The sequence below is a fragment of the Eleutherodactylus coqui genome, chromosome 7 (assembly GCF_035609145.1).
Source record: "Eleutherodactylus coqui strain aEleCoq1 chromosome 7, aEleCoq1.hap1, whole genome shotgun sequence".
NCBI lineage: Eukaryota > Metazoa > Chordata > Amphibia > Anura > Eleutherodactylidae > Eleutherodactylus > Eleutherodactylus coqui.
Window position 1 is genome coordinate 165638084 of NC_089843.1, and position 16111 is coordinate 165654194.

At 48.2% G+C, this 16111-nt stretch overlaps 1 protein-coding gene across 1 annotated transcript; it reads right to left on the bottom strand.

Moving 5' to 3' along the window:
• Positions 1 to 8979: 8979 nt before the first annotated feature.
• On the bottom strand, positions 8980 to 15531 carry CISD2 (CDGSH iron sulfur domain 2). Its single transcript, XM_066573957.1, has 3 exons — positions 15376 to 15531; positions 11283 to 11497; positions 8980 to 10032 (listed from the first exon to the last, which is right to left on the bottom strand). The coding sequence occupies exons 1-3, from the start codon at positions 15476 to 15478 to the stop codon at positions 9943 to 9945; spliced, it is 408 nt and encodes a 135-aa protein (XP_066430054.1). The 5' UTR covers positions 15479 to 15531; the 3' UTR covers positions 8980 to 9942.
• Between the last annotated feature and the right edge of the window lie 580 nt (positions 15532 to 16111).

The following is a 16111-nucleotide window of genomic DNA, read 5'->3' on the forward strand; positions in this document are numbered from 1 at the left end:
ACCAGGTTCATAAGTATTTATAGTTTTGAGCTGTTGAATACACATATGTACATAGTTTAGGCCGCCTGCACACGAACGGGTCGGATTCCACATGCGAGAGCCCGCAACTAAATCTGACCCTGTGCCTGGCTGGCATCCGTGCGTACCTGTATTTTGTCTTCATTATCCGTACTACAGCTGGGCCACACGGCTCGCCGTCAGGCATGTGCAGTACAGATTTTTTTTTAAACTTCTGCTTTTCATGGGTCATCGCTAGGCGATAACATGGAATCGGTGAGCTTCCTGCAATGTCCATTGCGGATGGGCCGCGAGTCAGACAGCTTCCATTGACTTCAATGGAAGCAGTTTGTGCAACAAAAAAAAATATAGAGCATGCTGCATTTCTGTTGCGCATTCCACAATTCAAACTCATTCATGTGCAGATGGCCTTAGTAGGTCTATATAGACCACAGTGCCAAACAAAAGCAGATTGTACATTTAGGGCACAGGCAGATGAGCGTGGTTTACACGCTGCTAAGAAACGTGTAAACCACGCTGCTGTCATCCTGAAAAATCACGTGACCAAGCCGCTCGGTCACACATCCGTGGTGCAGGCTGTGTGCTTCCACGGCTCCCATAGGAGCCTATGGAAAGCACCCTGCACCATGGAGCTGACAGGTGAGTCAGCACTTTTTTTTTGTTTGTTTGTTTTTTTAAGTGCAGATTCTGCGCTTCCATAGGAACCTATTAGTTCCTATAGCAGCGTGTAAACCACGCGTGTCTGACAGAGCCCTTATGGGGTAAATTATTTAGACATTTGCACCAGAATTCAGATGGTGAAAAATGTTGCACATCTTGGTGCATGCCAGTAATGCAAAGATATTTCTGACTTCCTTTCCAATCCCCAATTTTGTAAAACAGGAGTCGTATTTTCTGTAGTAAATATGGCTCATTGTTACTTGAAATCAATCAGCAGATGGAAGTCTGTTGGCATCAGGCAGGGGGTTGAACCACCTGAAACGCTCAGTTGGCACAAAGTTCAATCCTCTGGCTAGGATATCTATTTCATCTGCAGACAAAGCAGCAGAAGAGAGATTCAACACTATGCTTGATACTGTACTTGTTTCCCATGCCATCACATAAGGCCTGCTTGCAGGTAGGACTGTATAGCTCCACGTTTTAATGCTTCCTTTCTGCCCTATGTCTCCATTTTCTCATTGATTACTTTCACATGTATTGGTCACTATTGGTTTGTGGCACTTGTGTAGTTACAGCTCACCAGTCTAGTCCCACCCTCATAATCTGGTATTTCTGAAAGTCATTGCCATGACATACAACACAAAGAACCTTATTAATGTCATTAGTGACCTAACATGCATTATCATGAGTATTAGATCAGCCTACTAAATGGAAACCTTCATTATGGGCATGTAAATCTTATTATAAGACATGGCTCTGCATAAAGCAGATGTGGTTAATCTTTGAAAATAGTGTTTAAAGATACTGAGTGCATCACAAGGGTTATAAAATAATCGCTACAAAACGCATGTATGTGAAGCTCATGGTTTCCAATGGGTTCTTTCACATGAGATGTTTTGTAGCCTGAAACAACCCATTGGAAACCCTGGGCTTCACATACATGCATTTTGAAGAGACATTGTGTAGCCCGTGTGAAATAGGCCTAACCTATAGAGACTATCAGGATTTACATAAAAGGGATAACACCTCTGCTGGCCATATACTTTAGATCAGGGGTCCTCAACCACTGGTCCCCGGACCAGGATGTTGGTGTTTTTTTGTCGGTCCGCAATGCTGGTTGCTCACCACCTTAGTTGGGAATACTGGCAGGGGCCACGGCTCCCCTGATGATAGTCACTAAGCAGCGCTGATCCCAGCACACACTGACGTCCAGTGTGCAGCCGGGATCCTCCTCTCCCCTCCCCTGATGTCTCCCACTTAGTTCCACGAGAGCAGGGGGAGGCTACATCCAGCAGCACACTGACGTCAGTGTGCACTGGGATCAGCAACGCTAGCACTGCCGAGCAAAGTAGCAGCAGCACTTGTACTAATAGTATCTCCTATATCAGCCCCAGTAGTAATAGCATTACTACTGAAGCCACTGAAACCCTGCCCCCATATGACCAAAGCCCTGCGCACCTGCCCCACAGGCTATGGAAAAGAGTGATTATACCTACCCGATAATCAGGTTTCCAGTAGTCTCCACGACAGCACCACCTGAGAGATCGCCTCCTCCTGATAGGACAGGAACACACCGAGAGGTTAAAATCCCCCCCCCCCCCCTCCTCAGTGTATTATAACGAAACTGCCGGGGTAGGAACTAACTAAAACTTTTTACCTATCTGGTATTTTTTATTTATTTATTTTTTTTGAATCATATATATATATATATATATATATATATATATATATATATATATATATATATATATACATATATATACATACACACACCTATATCTTTTTTTTTTTTTTTTTTAAGGGAGGGAATGTACGGGTGCTGTCGTGGAGACTCCTGGAAACCCGATTATCGGGCAGGTATAATCACTCTTTTCCCAGGACGTCTCCACGACAGCACCACCTGAGACGTATCAACTAAATTTATTCTAGGGTGGGATTGCCGCTGAGTGGACCTTACGACCGAAGGACATGTCCTCATCAAGCTGCACCTTTACCCTGTAATGTTTGACGAAAGTATGGGGCTTTTTCCATACTGCTGCCTTGCATATCTGCTCTACTGATGCCGAGCTATGCTCGGCCCATGAGGTCGCTACTGCCCTCGTGGAATGGCTTTAAGAGCCGAGGGGGCCTCCTTCCCCAATATCTCATATGACTCACTAATGGCCAGGCGGATCCACCTGGCTATAGAGCTTTTAGCTGCTTTCTTTCCCTTGTTAGGGCCTGAGAACTGGACAAACAGGTTGTCGTCCTGCCTCCATGGGCTTGTAGCCTCAATGTACGTCAGGACCGCTCTTCTGATGTCTAAGCAATTTAGGGCTCGTTCTCTCTCGTCTTTTGGGTGATTATAGAACGAGGGGATTACTATGTTTTGGGCCCTATGGAATGGGGATACTACTTTAGGCAAGAAGGTTGGGTCCGTTTTGAAGACTAATTTGGTGTCTGTAATTTTGAGGAGCGGGTGGCGGATGGACAGGGCTTGTAGCTCGCTTACCCGTCTGGCTGAGGAAATGGCCACTAGGAAGATTGTTTTCACTGTGAGCATTTTTATTGAGAGCCCCTCAATTGTTCCCCTGACATGGCCCCCAAGACTAAATTAAGATTCCAGTCTGGGCATATGTTGGTGGGTCTGGGTCGTAGCCTATCTGCCGCGGTCAGGAATCTACTGATCCACCTGTCCTCAGCTAACTTAGTGTCAAATAGGGCGCTAAGGGCTGCTGTTTGGACCCTTAGGGTGCTTGGGGCGAGGCCCATATCCAGGCCCTCCTGCAGAAAGTCCAGGATCAAAGGGATGTCCACGCCGCTGCTCGAGGAGTCTCTCTCCTGTTTCCAAGAGGTAAACCTCTTCCAGATTTTCTGGTATATGCGGTTGGTTGTCTCTTTTCTACTTGCCATCAGCGTTCTGACTACCTTGTCTGAGAATCCCCTGCCCCTCAGTATGGATTCTTCAGTAACCAAGCTGTTAAATGGAGTCTGCTTATGTCGGGGTAGTTCAGGGGCCCCTACGTTATGAGATTCGCTTGAGCCGGAAGGGTAACTGATTGCTGGATGCTCAGGTTCCTTAGGAGGCTGAACCAGCTCCTTCTTGGCCAAAAGGGAGCCACCAGGATCACGGTGCACCCTTGTGACCTGAAGTGCTGCAGTACCCTTGGGATTAATGGAATTGGGGGAAAGGCGTACGCCAGTTCTCCCCCCCAATCCTGGCTGAGGGCGTCCACCGCTGTTGGTCGGTCCTCCCGTCTGAGGGAGAAGAAGTTCTCCACCTTGGCGTTTTGTCTTGACGCGAACAGGTCCAGTTGTGGGAGACCCCATTTGTCCGTCACAATCCGGAATGCCTCCTGGGATAGAGACCATTCCCCTGGGTCTAAACGCCTTCGGCTGAGAAAGTCTGCTCTTTGATTCAGGGATCCCTTCAAGTGTACTGCCGATAATGAGAGGATGCGGCCCACTGCCCAGCGGAATATTCTTTGTGTGATACTCTGTAGAGCTGGCGACCTCGTGCCCCCCTGGTGCCGAATATGGGCCACTGCCGTGGTATTGTCCGATAGCACTCGTACGTGCTGGTTTTTTACAGTGTCCCCCAGGTGCTGTAGGGTCCTTCCAGATCGCCTGTAGTTCTCTGTAGTTCGAGGACTGGCGTTTCATCCCCAGCGGCCATGGGCCCTGTAGGAGCTGGTCTCCGACGTGCGCCCCCCACCCCCAGGTGCTTGCGTCTGTCGTGACCTGCACCGCCGGGTTCAATATCCAGTGGACTCCCCTTCCTAGGTTTCCCGGGACGTCCACCAGTGCAAGGATATTTTCACCGAGTTCTTGATTTGCATTCTCCTTTCTAGCGAGGATTGCCTGCCGTCCCATGGTGAGAGAACTGCTGCTTGCAGAGGTCTGGTATGCGCCTGTGCCCATGCTACCCCCGGGATGCATGACGTTAGACTTCCCAGGAGGGACATAGCCTCCCGGATTGAGCATGACCGTCTCTGAATGAAGGATTCCACCATCTGTTGGATTTTCTGCACTTTTGACTCTGGGAGGAAGGAGCACTGAGCTTCTGAGTCGAGTGTTATGCCTAACAACACCTTCTCCGTGCTGGGGTTTAGGCTGGACTTCTCCCAATTTATTATCCAACCTAGGAACTGTAATAGGTTGAGCACCGTTGCCAGGTTTTCTGCTAGGCGTTCCCTGGACTCAGCTATAATTAGGATGTCGTCCAAGTAGGGGACTATCAGAATCGACCTCTGCCTTAGGTAGGCTGCGACCTCCGCCATGATTTTCATGAAGATGCGGGGTGCTGAGGTGCTGAGGAGATTCCAAAGGGCAGGCATCTGAATTGGAGATGTCTTAGGTACTTCCTTGAATCCCTGTGGATCGGAACGTGAAAGTAGGCGTCTTTCAAGTCGATCGATCCCATGTAGGCACCCTTGGGGATCAACCTTACTGCTGAAGTAATTGACTCCATCCTGAACTTCCGATATTTGACGAAAACGTTCAGGGGTTTTAGATTTATTATCATGCGTGAGCCTCCGCCAGGTTTTTTTTATTAGGAAGAGACTGGAGTAGTGCCCCCAGGTCTCCTCTCTTTGTGGCACGAAGGACACTGCTTTTAGACATTGTAGGTCCTGTACCGCCTGCTGGATCGGGTGCAGTTGGTGCGCTGGACCTCGCGTGGTAATGTATCTTCTCCTGGGGAGGGATACCAGCTCGATTCGGTATCCCTGCTGCAGGATCTCCGGGATCCACGGGCTCCTGCAAATTGAGTCCCATCGATCCGCGAAGCTCCGCAGCCTCGCCCCCACTGGGATGGCGTCAGGGCTTCTGCTTGGCTGGATCCCCCTGGTGCGGGTTGAAGAGGAAGTTCCTCCCTCTGCCCCCCTTGGGGTAACTCCAGAAGCCCGTCTTGCCTTTGCCTCTGTACGGTTCCGGCTGTTGTGCTGGGGCCCGGAAGAAGGTCCTCCCCTTACGCTGTTTTTCTTCTGGGAATCCTTTCTTCTTATCTGACGCTTTTTAGAAGAAAAAAAATCCGGACCAAAGAGGAACTGGCCGTGAAAGGGGAGCGAGCATAATTTATTTTTTGATGTCATGTCACCCGACCAGGACTTCAGCCACAGGACTCTTCTGGCCGAAACTTTCACCGACTCCGCTGCTGCGTCCGCCAGGAAATTGGTGGCCATTTTTAGCATAGGGAGGGAATCTATAATTTGTTCCCTCGGTGTTTTGTTCGAGATATGCAGCTCCAGTTGCTCTAGCCACACTCCCAGGGTTCTAGCGACACACGTGGCTGCAACACCTGGTCTGAGCGTACTGGCAGCTGCCTCCCAGGATCTTCTTAATAGGCCCTCCGCCTTCCGATCCATTGGGTCTCTAAGCTGTGTGGCGTCTTCAAAGGGCAAGGTTGTCCTCTTAGCTACTGGGACGTCCACTTTGGGTACTTCCTCCCAATTTGCGCAAGCTTCCTCCTCAAACGGATAGCGCCTCTTAACCCCCCTAGTGGAGAAGGATCCCATGTCGGGTTTCTTCCACTCCTTGTGAATTAACTTGGATATGTTTTCGTGGACCGGGAAGGTATGCTTCCGCCTCTCTCCTAATCCCCCAAAGACCTCGTCCTGCATGGTGCGGGGTTCCCCCATCTTAAGTGTGGCTCTAACGGATCTGATATGCTCCGTTAGGTCTTCTCTATGGAAGAGGTATTTTTTTTGTATTCCTCTTCGTCTGAGGACTCCTCGAGCACCAGCTCTTCTGGTTCCGATCCCGAACTCTCCTCAGAGTCTGAGTGCTCCTCTGGGCTATACGCCTTCCTTCGGCGTTTTGCCCGATGCCCCTTTGGGTGGCGTTTTAGGAGTCGTCAGGGCTGACCTTACTTCCTCTCGGACGAGCTTCCTGACGTCCTCGAGGAATCCCCCCCCCCCCCCCCCGATTCCTCCTTGACCAGCTTGGCTATGCATGTTTTGCATAATGGGCTCACATGCGAAGCCGGCAGTCTTGCGCCGCATTCTGTGCACTTTTTCGCTTTAGCTCTGGGAGGGGCATCTTTTATCCCCCTGGCAGACAAACAAAATTTGCGTGTAAGGATGCAACATTCATTAATAACATACGCGAATATGCATGTCTTGTTTTGCCCCACTAGCTTCTTACGGTTCCCGCCGCGGTTGAGCAGTCCGCGACCTCTGGTGCTGGAGCACTCATTGCTTTATCACTGGTGCTGCAGACACTCTTGGGGCAGTAAGCCAATACTCACTGAATGGCTCTTACTCACTCAGCGCCCTCTTCTCTCAGGTTCCTTTTAAATTCATCTTTTTAAATTTGGTGCCTTTAATTTTAAGCCCCGCCCATGCTGACATCATCACGTTAGTCACATGGCACGTCACCCCGCCCCCCTCCCTGCTCGTTAAGGGGAGGCAGGAAGCGCCGCGCTCGTTCCTAAGCCGGCGCTGAGGAGAGCTGGAGCCCCGCATTGAACCCCCCATGGGCCGCCGTGGGAGAGACCTGGCCCGGGGGAACCACCCCATGTGGCGTCCCGGGAGCTGCTCTGCAGGAAGGGAGGACAGGCTGGACCACTGCCCTCCGATCCGCTGTACGTTCTTCTGGCTGGCGTCCTCCACCAGCCCCTCTCGGTGATCCTGCCTCCAGGACAGGAAAGCAGACAGATAGCAGACAGCTACCTCCCAACCTCCATACATGCATGCTCAGCCAAATGTGTGTGTTTTCTGAATAGGGTCAGGAAGGGCATCTCTCCTTAAGATCACTTAGCTGTGAGATTTATAAAACTATCCATGCTTCTCTGGGAAGTATGCAACTAAGATGTAAAAATAACTCTGCAGCACCACCTAGCCTCTCCTCACCTTCTAGGTGCTCTCCTTGAGAAACAATACCCTTCCCAACTTGCATTACAGGCCTCTCACTAGCCAAGCCAGAAACCTACTGCACACAGTGAAAAACCCAGAAAACAACAACTGTCTGTGTATGGATTCTGGCTTGGTTTTCAATTCCCAGTCATTGTTATAGAGGCTTACATAAAAGGGTCTGACATCTGCAGGAATACTGCCTTCCATTAGGTGGCGCTGAAGAGATAGTGCGATCTTCCTTATTTTCTGACTGGGGAATATGGAGTAAATCGGACGCCGGACACTGTGAGGACTCCTCTGCTGAGAACAAATAGGCATGTTGCAATTCAGAGCTTTCAGGGGTACGTCAGGACAGTCAGTCAATCCTGCCAAAATAATTGTTTGGCCAACATTACTTTAAAAGGGGGAATGAGGGACACCACCTGGGTGCATGAATAAAGAAATAAGCACCTTGAGTTAATATGGCTGATGGAAAGAAACGTTTATGCAAAGTAAAACTAGTTTTTTGAGGGTTTTTTTACATGGTGCATAAATGAAAAGCTTCATTTTTGTACAGATCAGCATTTTATAGGAATTGTCTCTACAGTCACTCTTCCATAGAAACTGCAGAGACCGATTTCTAATAACCCTGGGAGAAAGATAAATTTACATGATTGCCCCAGCAATGGATGGCGTTAGGAAATAAAAGCTGGTATCACGTTAGCAAAGTGTAAACTAATCACTATCATCCTCCCATATTCCAAATCCCCCTAAAGAAACGCACTATAAGCTATACATTTCCTTTAGGCCGATTTCACATGGCTGAGAAAAATTGCAGGAGGTTTGTGTGTTACGAGACACGCGAATATAAACCCTATTCTTTTGAATCGAGTTATATACACAAGTGATGAGAAACACACACACACACACACACACACACTCTCTCTAGTAGCACGTTCTAACTTTTTGCACTCCTCAGGATGTATTGCCCATTGATTTAAATGGGACCTTTAATGCCTTGCCTGGCTCTCGCATGCCATGTGAGGTGCATGCAAGGTTTCCTCGTTTAAATCTAAGGGAAATACTTCTGATCCTCGATCACACCAGATATCAGCACTTCACAGATTTACTACTAGACAGTTTTGAATGAAAGACATTGCCATTATGGAGTCAGGAAGGAATTTTTCCCCTTGAATGACCAAATTGGCTTCTGCCTCTTGGGGTTTTTGCCTTCCTCTGGACCAACTAGGGGTTGAAACAGGCTGAACTGGATGGACATTGTCTTCATTCAGCCTAACCTACTAGGTCGCACCTCGCATCTGCAGATAAAACGCACATTCATGAGCGCAATAGCGAGCCAAAATTCACAGCCCAATATCGCGCTTGCCTGGGTGTGGGGAGCCTTAAAGAGTTCTGGGAGGTTACAATTCCTAGCAGCTCTTAAGAGGTATTCATATGTTCATTCTAAAGAAAAGTGGCAAACGAGAAGTTCAATATCGGTGCTTACTTTATTTTTGGTTCTTAAGTCTATAATATAAAAAGATGACAGTTCTATGTACATAGCAGGAACACCAAATCTCCATTTACATTGTAATGCATGATAACAGAACATTTAGCAGGATTTAACCCCATTTATTGACAAAGCACTTTCTGCAAACAGGTCATCTCCTAACCTCCTAGAATAGGATCCATTGCACGAGTATTAACAAATGCCCCTTCTGTATCACAGCAACTAAAGCAAGTATGGCTTCTCATTACATACAGAATCACAAGAAAATTGGCTGCCCTAATCCCAGACTGCTCACTTGTAACCATGGTCCAACTGAGAAGTGTTCCTGTTATATGCCCGAATGGCCGGGCTTGATACTTGTAGCTGCAAGACTAGAAGTACCAAAAAAGGCCATTTCTGCAAAGACTGGCCCCAAGCAGAACTGAAAGAAAATGCTGCACAATCCAGAGAAACTGAGTGGTTTACAGTGTTGTGCCAAGCAAGAAGTAGTTCCCTGTTCTTGTCAGCAGGCAAGAATGGGTTACATCACAGTTTGTGTTCTCGATGCCAGCCATTCCTCATTTCTCATATATTTGTTATATGAACAAAAATAAAAAATACTGCCGAGTTCGTTCACAGCTAGAATAACTTAGTGTGAGGCAAGTAAGAAAATAAAGAATGATTGCTGCCCTTTAAGGTTGTAAAAGTTTGAAGTTCTTAATGGTGGCAGGAATAAGGTGTAATTAAAAATTGGGACCTGTGCCTTTAAGGTAAGGCACTGTATATTGGTTTTATATAAAGTAAACAATTTTTAATGTACAGTTTAACAGTTAAAATGCTAAGTGTCAATTCCAGGCTTCCCAGTTGGAGACAAAGCTGACCGAAATCCTTGACATTATTTTCAAGACTAGACTTGTCTACTGTACAAGATCACGATTTCTTTAATGACGGCAGGATGTGACATTACACTTCTTTCTTCTTGAGAATAAGTGGTCCCACATTGTCTCCAGTTAACTCGTTGTGCTTGTTATGGGAGCCATCACAGACGGGAAACTGCAGGAGAAACAAATATATATGTTATGGAGGAAGTAATGCATCAATCAACATATACTGCATGTACCTAAAAGCGGTGGAGAGAACATCTAGGAGGCAGCAAAATCTAATTACTGAATTTAATTGGTTGTACCTCTTCTAGCAGTTTTGCTGCAGACGTAGCCCTACATTTCACAGTGGCCGGGGTTGTTACTGCAGGCTGAATTCTTCTGAAGTGAATGGGATTCAGCTTGTAGTACCCAACCAGGCCACTATATAATGTACAGCGCTCTCTGCTTCCTGCAGTACAACAGCTACAAGTGACAACTCCTTTAGGCCAGTTTCACATGGCTGAGATTCTCGAGCGAATATGAACACCATTCATCACTCCCATAAAGATATTAATTAATTGTGATTTATTATCGGACAATATACAGCATTATAGATCATGAGTGGGATAGAATGGCCATTCATCTGGGTGTCACTATCCCATTTATGACCCATCATATTCTAAGACGCTGTATATTGTCCCCTAAACAAACACAATTAAAGGGGTTATCCAAAAATGACAAGATTTTATCTTGATATATTTATATATCTACTCTATGGCTCTTTAAAAACTCATCTGGCCTCGTCTGACTATTAATGCCTGCAGTCATCAATCCCTACTGTACAAGAAATTGCATCTCATAATGACACAGGCCACAGTAAACAGCATCCTGTAGTCTATACTTCATGGAAACCGTCGGCAGCCCTGCAGGTCATTATTGAGATTTATCGAGAGGTCTTCCAGTCTGCTGCCACTATAATATTCTACACTTTTCCTGGACACCAATCCGTTGCGGTGAAGTTTGGTCCCGTGTAGCCGTACCCTTAAATTCTCCCCCCAAAACATTCATATGGCAAGATCTGCACCCAAGCAGTAGTAAAGATGAAACAGCCTACTGTGGGCTACTAGGATGGGCAGGAGGATAGTGAAGACAAAACTCTACTTTATATAACTTTTCAGCATGAGATACTACCCTTGAATGGCACAATTGCACAAACACCCCAGAGTAAAGGGGTTTTCCAAGCAAAATGTTATCGATGACCTCTCTATCCCCTCAGGATAGGTCATCAATAGCCCATCTGCTGCTTGGGGCCTCAGCCGATCAAGTTTTCGGGCGCCTGCTGTCAGCACCGTGGTCGGAGTGGAAGCCTCTGTGCCAGGCCCTGTGTAGTAGATGGCACATGTAAAGGCAGGCGCAGCTCACTGAAGTCAAACCCCTTACCGTCTTCGAGCGCCAGCATCGGCAGTAGGCAGCTTTGGCGATATGCAGGTCCTCAATGTTAATTTCATTCACCACTTTCGGGTTCTCCTTTTGGATTTTGAGGTTGATCAAACTGTCCTTCTGTGACTTTTTCTTCATCAGGAAGGGTCGAATCGCAAGGTAACCCAACAGTGCGAGAACACCAAGGAAGGGCAGTAACCGCAGCCATTCTGAAACTGAGGATACAGAACATGAATAGTAGATGAGCTGGGGGATGAATGAAGCAAATTACTTCACGGAATCACAAAATCCTGTCAATTAAATGAGGGGGGGGGGGGGGGGGGGGAGAAATGGTGTTCACTAAAGAGCATTAATATGCCAAACGTAAAGAAAGCAGGATAAAAATAAATAAATATTTGTGCACATGTGGATTTCAGGAAATCATAATGGAGTCTTAGATTTCTGGAAAAAGCGCAGCATGCCAATATCAGCACACAAGAAAAAAAACTAAAAAAAGGAATTGTGTGCGACAGGGCCTTAAAGTATATTGAGAATTTACAGCATGACCTAGTTTTTGAATTGTTTTATTTGAGGCAGATCAGCCAGTTTGACATCTGCATTGGGCAGGAGGTTCCATCAGAGGTGCGGCTCAATGTACCGAAATAAGAAGTGCCTCGTAATGCTTTCTTCCATCCCATAACTGCGCGGAAAGCGGATGGACTCCATTATAGTCAATGGGTTCCGTCCAGAGACGGAGCCATTCGGGCAGGAAAGTAGAACCCCAAGTGCGGATGTGAAAGCACCCCAAGAGGGCCTATTGGCTTCTAAAACGGCAATGTGAGTGTGAAGAGGAAAAAGCAGAACACGATTTCCTAGTAAAACCAACAGTAGATCTCCAAGGCACCGATCAGCTTATGTTATACCGGTGGTTGAGTAATGTTCGATGAACAGAATGATGGTCATCAGTACGGTCAGCACTGCAAGCTTTCAGACAAAGTGCTTCCATCAAGCTGATCAATAGAGCTAAAAAGCTAAGAAAAAAAAAAAAAAAGAAATGACCCCTTTAGAATATCCCAAATGAGTGCATTGATAAATAGGGGCACATTGTATTAGTCAACGCAAACCTATAGACAACTATAACCAGAGGCTGATCCACAGGGCCTTAGGGTATATTTACCACTCTAGGTATTTTTAATGTGCACGCCAATTGTATATCCAAAACACTGTCAGAAATACTCACGCATTTTACTGCGGAACGCCAGGGGTTTTCTGCCAATTGGCTTCCAGGCGAGGCACACGGCAGCCTGGTTTATGACCAATCTGAGACTTGGTAGGGCTTATACAGACAAACATTTAATGAGCCAAAGCAAGGAGTGGGAACAAAATACGGGTGACATACAAATCTCTCCATTCTACTCTCTCTCTCGTCCTGGTTTTGACTCTCAGAATACTGATGTAGATAAGTTGGTCTGAATAAGCCTTGTGGGTGTTATTACACGACACCGCTTCCCCCACAAAAAGGAAGTGCAGAACTGCAGCGCCACCTAGACTCATCATAGTGACTGAGCTGACAAACTCAGATGCTGTCCTCCATCAGTGCAGCTTCACCTGCAGTTTGCAGGGGCTAAAAAAAAAAAAAAAAAAAAAAAAAAAAAAAAAAAAAGGCCTGCATAAAAAGCCCCTAGGGCTCGTTCACAGGGGGATATGAAGTACGTGGCTTTTTGCTGCATGCCTATTTGGCTGTATGCTTTTTTTGTGCACGTAGTCACTGCATTTTTTCACTCACAAAAAGATACACAAGGCGGCCCAATTTTTTTATTTTTAGCCACCGTCTCCTGCCAACATGCATAAAAATGCAATCCATACTGGTGCCACTGCGCATTTGCTGCGTTTTTACATAATCCTATAGGATTTGATATGTGATTTTAATCCACGATACGGAAAAAAATGCTGCAATTTTTTTATGCACAAAAAAAATGCACGTCTGAGAAACCCAATGCAAATCAGCGGGGTGTATGCAGTCCGAATACAGACTGAAGGTGAAGCCGTGAGTGATCCATAGCGGCCGCTTCACACTGGTGTACTTGGAGTGTATTACGCTGTTCAGAGTCCCTATTGATTTAAACTGTCCAAAAAATAAAAGTAATCCCGCCCCTAGAAAGTTGTTTTGCTGTAAAAACAGGGTCACACGGGACATTCCCAGCGGTTTTGCTGCAGCGGAAAACTGCAAGATTTCCGCCGGGAAAGCGCTGCTTCAAAACCTGTGGCACTTAGCCACGGGCTTTGGAGCAGCTTGACCGCACGCTTTTTCCGTTGCAGGTGGCTCCCCCATAAATAAAAATTTACATGCTCAGAGCACCGACTTTGCCGCAATGGATTGGCAGTCCCGTATGGACGAGATTTTTCACAAATCTCATCCACATGGCCGGCTAACCCCGGGATTTCCACGGTAAATCCACCCTGTGTGAACCAAGCCTAAAACATGGCATGCAGTTCCATCTCAGGCAGAGATGTAAATGATGAGTTGTGGGGTGATTAGATGAACGGTCTTGTCACCGGAGGCCCTCAATGTGGTTCCCCCCCTTGGCCTATAAAAGGCTCTCGGAGGCTCCTTGTGTGTAGTGACCTCTTCTTCCGCTTGTGTAGAGCTTGTTGACCACTAGACGCCTCTACGACACAGAGAAGAGATGTCACCCTGTTACCAGAGTCTGAGAGGGGGCGCATTATTGGGATGTGAGGAGCTGGATGGGCGTATCGATGAGTTGTCCATCAATGGGCTGGGCATGAGAAAAACCCAAGCCAACAGCAACACAGCTACAGGAGTGCAAACCCTCAAAGTACCCACTATTAAACAAAAGCCCATGATCAAGAACAGAGGTGCAAAGAAGACATTGCAGCCCACCTCAGGTTTGGTTGAGCCCCCCGGGATGTTCCCCAAAGCTTGCCGGGAAGTGTTCTGTGGACAGCGCAGACATTGTGTATGGAAGACAGAGAACCTTGTGCAGCAACACTTCATTCCAACCGCGAGGCACGATGTAGGGATCATCATGTCTGGTGCCTCGGGCTGGACACCTTGTAGTCATCCAGGGAACAACCAATTCCAAGTTGGGAGGGAAGGCGCCAAAGGAAGGCAAAATTAAAATACTCGCAGCATGCTCTATTTTAAGGCAGATTCTGTGTGGCGGGTTTCATTGAGGTCAATGGAAGCTGTCCGACCCGCGGCCCGTCCACAATCATTGCAGAAAGGTTGCGGGATCCGCAGCATCGCCTAGCACCAGCGCGGCATTACCTGTACTGCGTGCCGGCCGGCACAGCCACAGTAGAGAAGAATGCAGGCAGGTAGGCAGAGGGCACCGGGTCACATTCCACTGCGGGAGCCGCCCTGGTGGTGTGCAGCCGGCCTCATGTCCACAGGCGGGGTAGATTCCACGCAGGGGATACGGCAGCAGAACCCCACCCTGCCCACGGCCACATCACCTGTCCTGGGTCTGTGCGGATCTTTCCTGTGCCCGGCGGATGGGTTCTGGCACGGCGGTGCACACGCAGTAGCTGGTTTTTTCCCCCAAACTCCTCCTTTCCCACGGATCCATGGCACATCTGCAGTGTCAGCTGTGGCTGCGCCGCCGGTCGGACGGCTGCCTTGTCTCAATGGAGGCAGTCAGTGCGGGAGCCGCAGGAAAGTGGAGCATGCTGCAATTTGTTTTTCAGACTGGAAGGGTCACAAAACTGCATGCTTAAGCCATCTCACGGGCGCCCCCGATTCCCTATGGCCACCGATAGATTTGCGGATCTCCTGCACTGTGTGGGTTCCACAAATCAAACCTGCCCATAGGAGCAAGGCCTAAAAGTACATGTAAGAGGAGTTACACTAGAAGGGCCGACATACAAGTCTGCAGGGGAACTAATACTCGTCCGTGTAAACGGGCCTTACGATGTAGCAGAGCCGATCTGTTATGTAAGATAGACCCTGTGTCACAGAGCCCGTCAGACTCGCCTCCATCCCCCGAGTGTCCGCTACCAGGAGGCTCGGCTGACCTCACACTGCAGCCGGTCCCGGTGGAAGCAGGGGGCCATTACTAGCTTCCTCCCCCATCACACACGCCGGGCTAGCTACCTGTCAGCCGGATGAAGCCCGAGATGCTGTCCGGCACGGGCAGCCGCTTGAGGTAGGCGGGCAGCTGCACCTTGATGACCCGCGCGATGCTCTCCAGCACCATGTCGTCCGGTAGTGAGAACGGTTCTCTTCCTGGAAGCAGCGCCTGACCCCACGGGCTCCTCCTCCTGCTCTTATAGACCGGCACACTGCGCCCCCTGGTGGCTGACTGTGGTAGTGCTGGAGAGGCTTCCCGCCGTACCTGCCTGACGGGCGGCTGGTGGCCGTTGTGTCCCCCGGGCACCTGTCCTCCTGTGGTGGTGTCGCCCACAGGACCGCGTCTCTAAGGGCTCGATCACACCAGCGGGGGATTTCAGTGGGTTTATACGTAGTTGCGTATTGTACACGTGACTGTCAGTGCCTGATAATGGCAGCATGGCGTATCTGCGTGTGTATTATACACCGAAACAGACCATTGAAGTAAATGGGTGCGTGTAACCTGCGTATTCGCTGTGTATTTACGCACTAAGGACTCCTTCCAACGGACGGATTTCCGCCGCGTAATATGCGGCAAAAATCCGCCACGTTGCCCGCAGCTATTAGGTTCTATTGAACCTAATAGATCAATGCTCACGGTGTGGAATTCCGCACCGTGAAATCTCCCGACCTCACCCGCAGCATGCTCTATTTGCCGTGAGTGTACGTGCGGACGGCTTCCATTGCAGTCAATGGAAGCCGTCCGTTCACGCTATCTTCC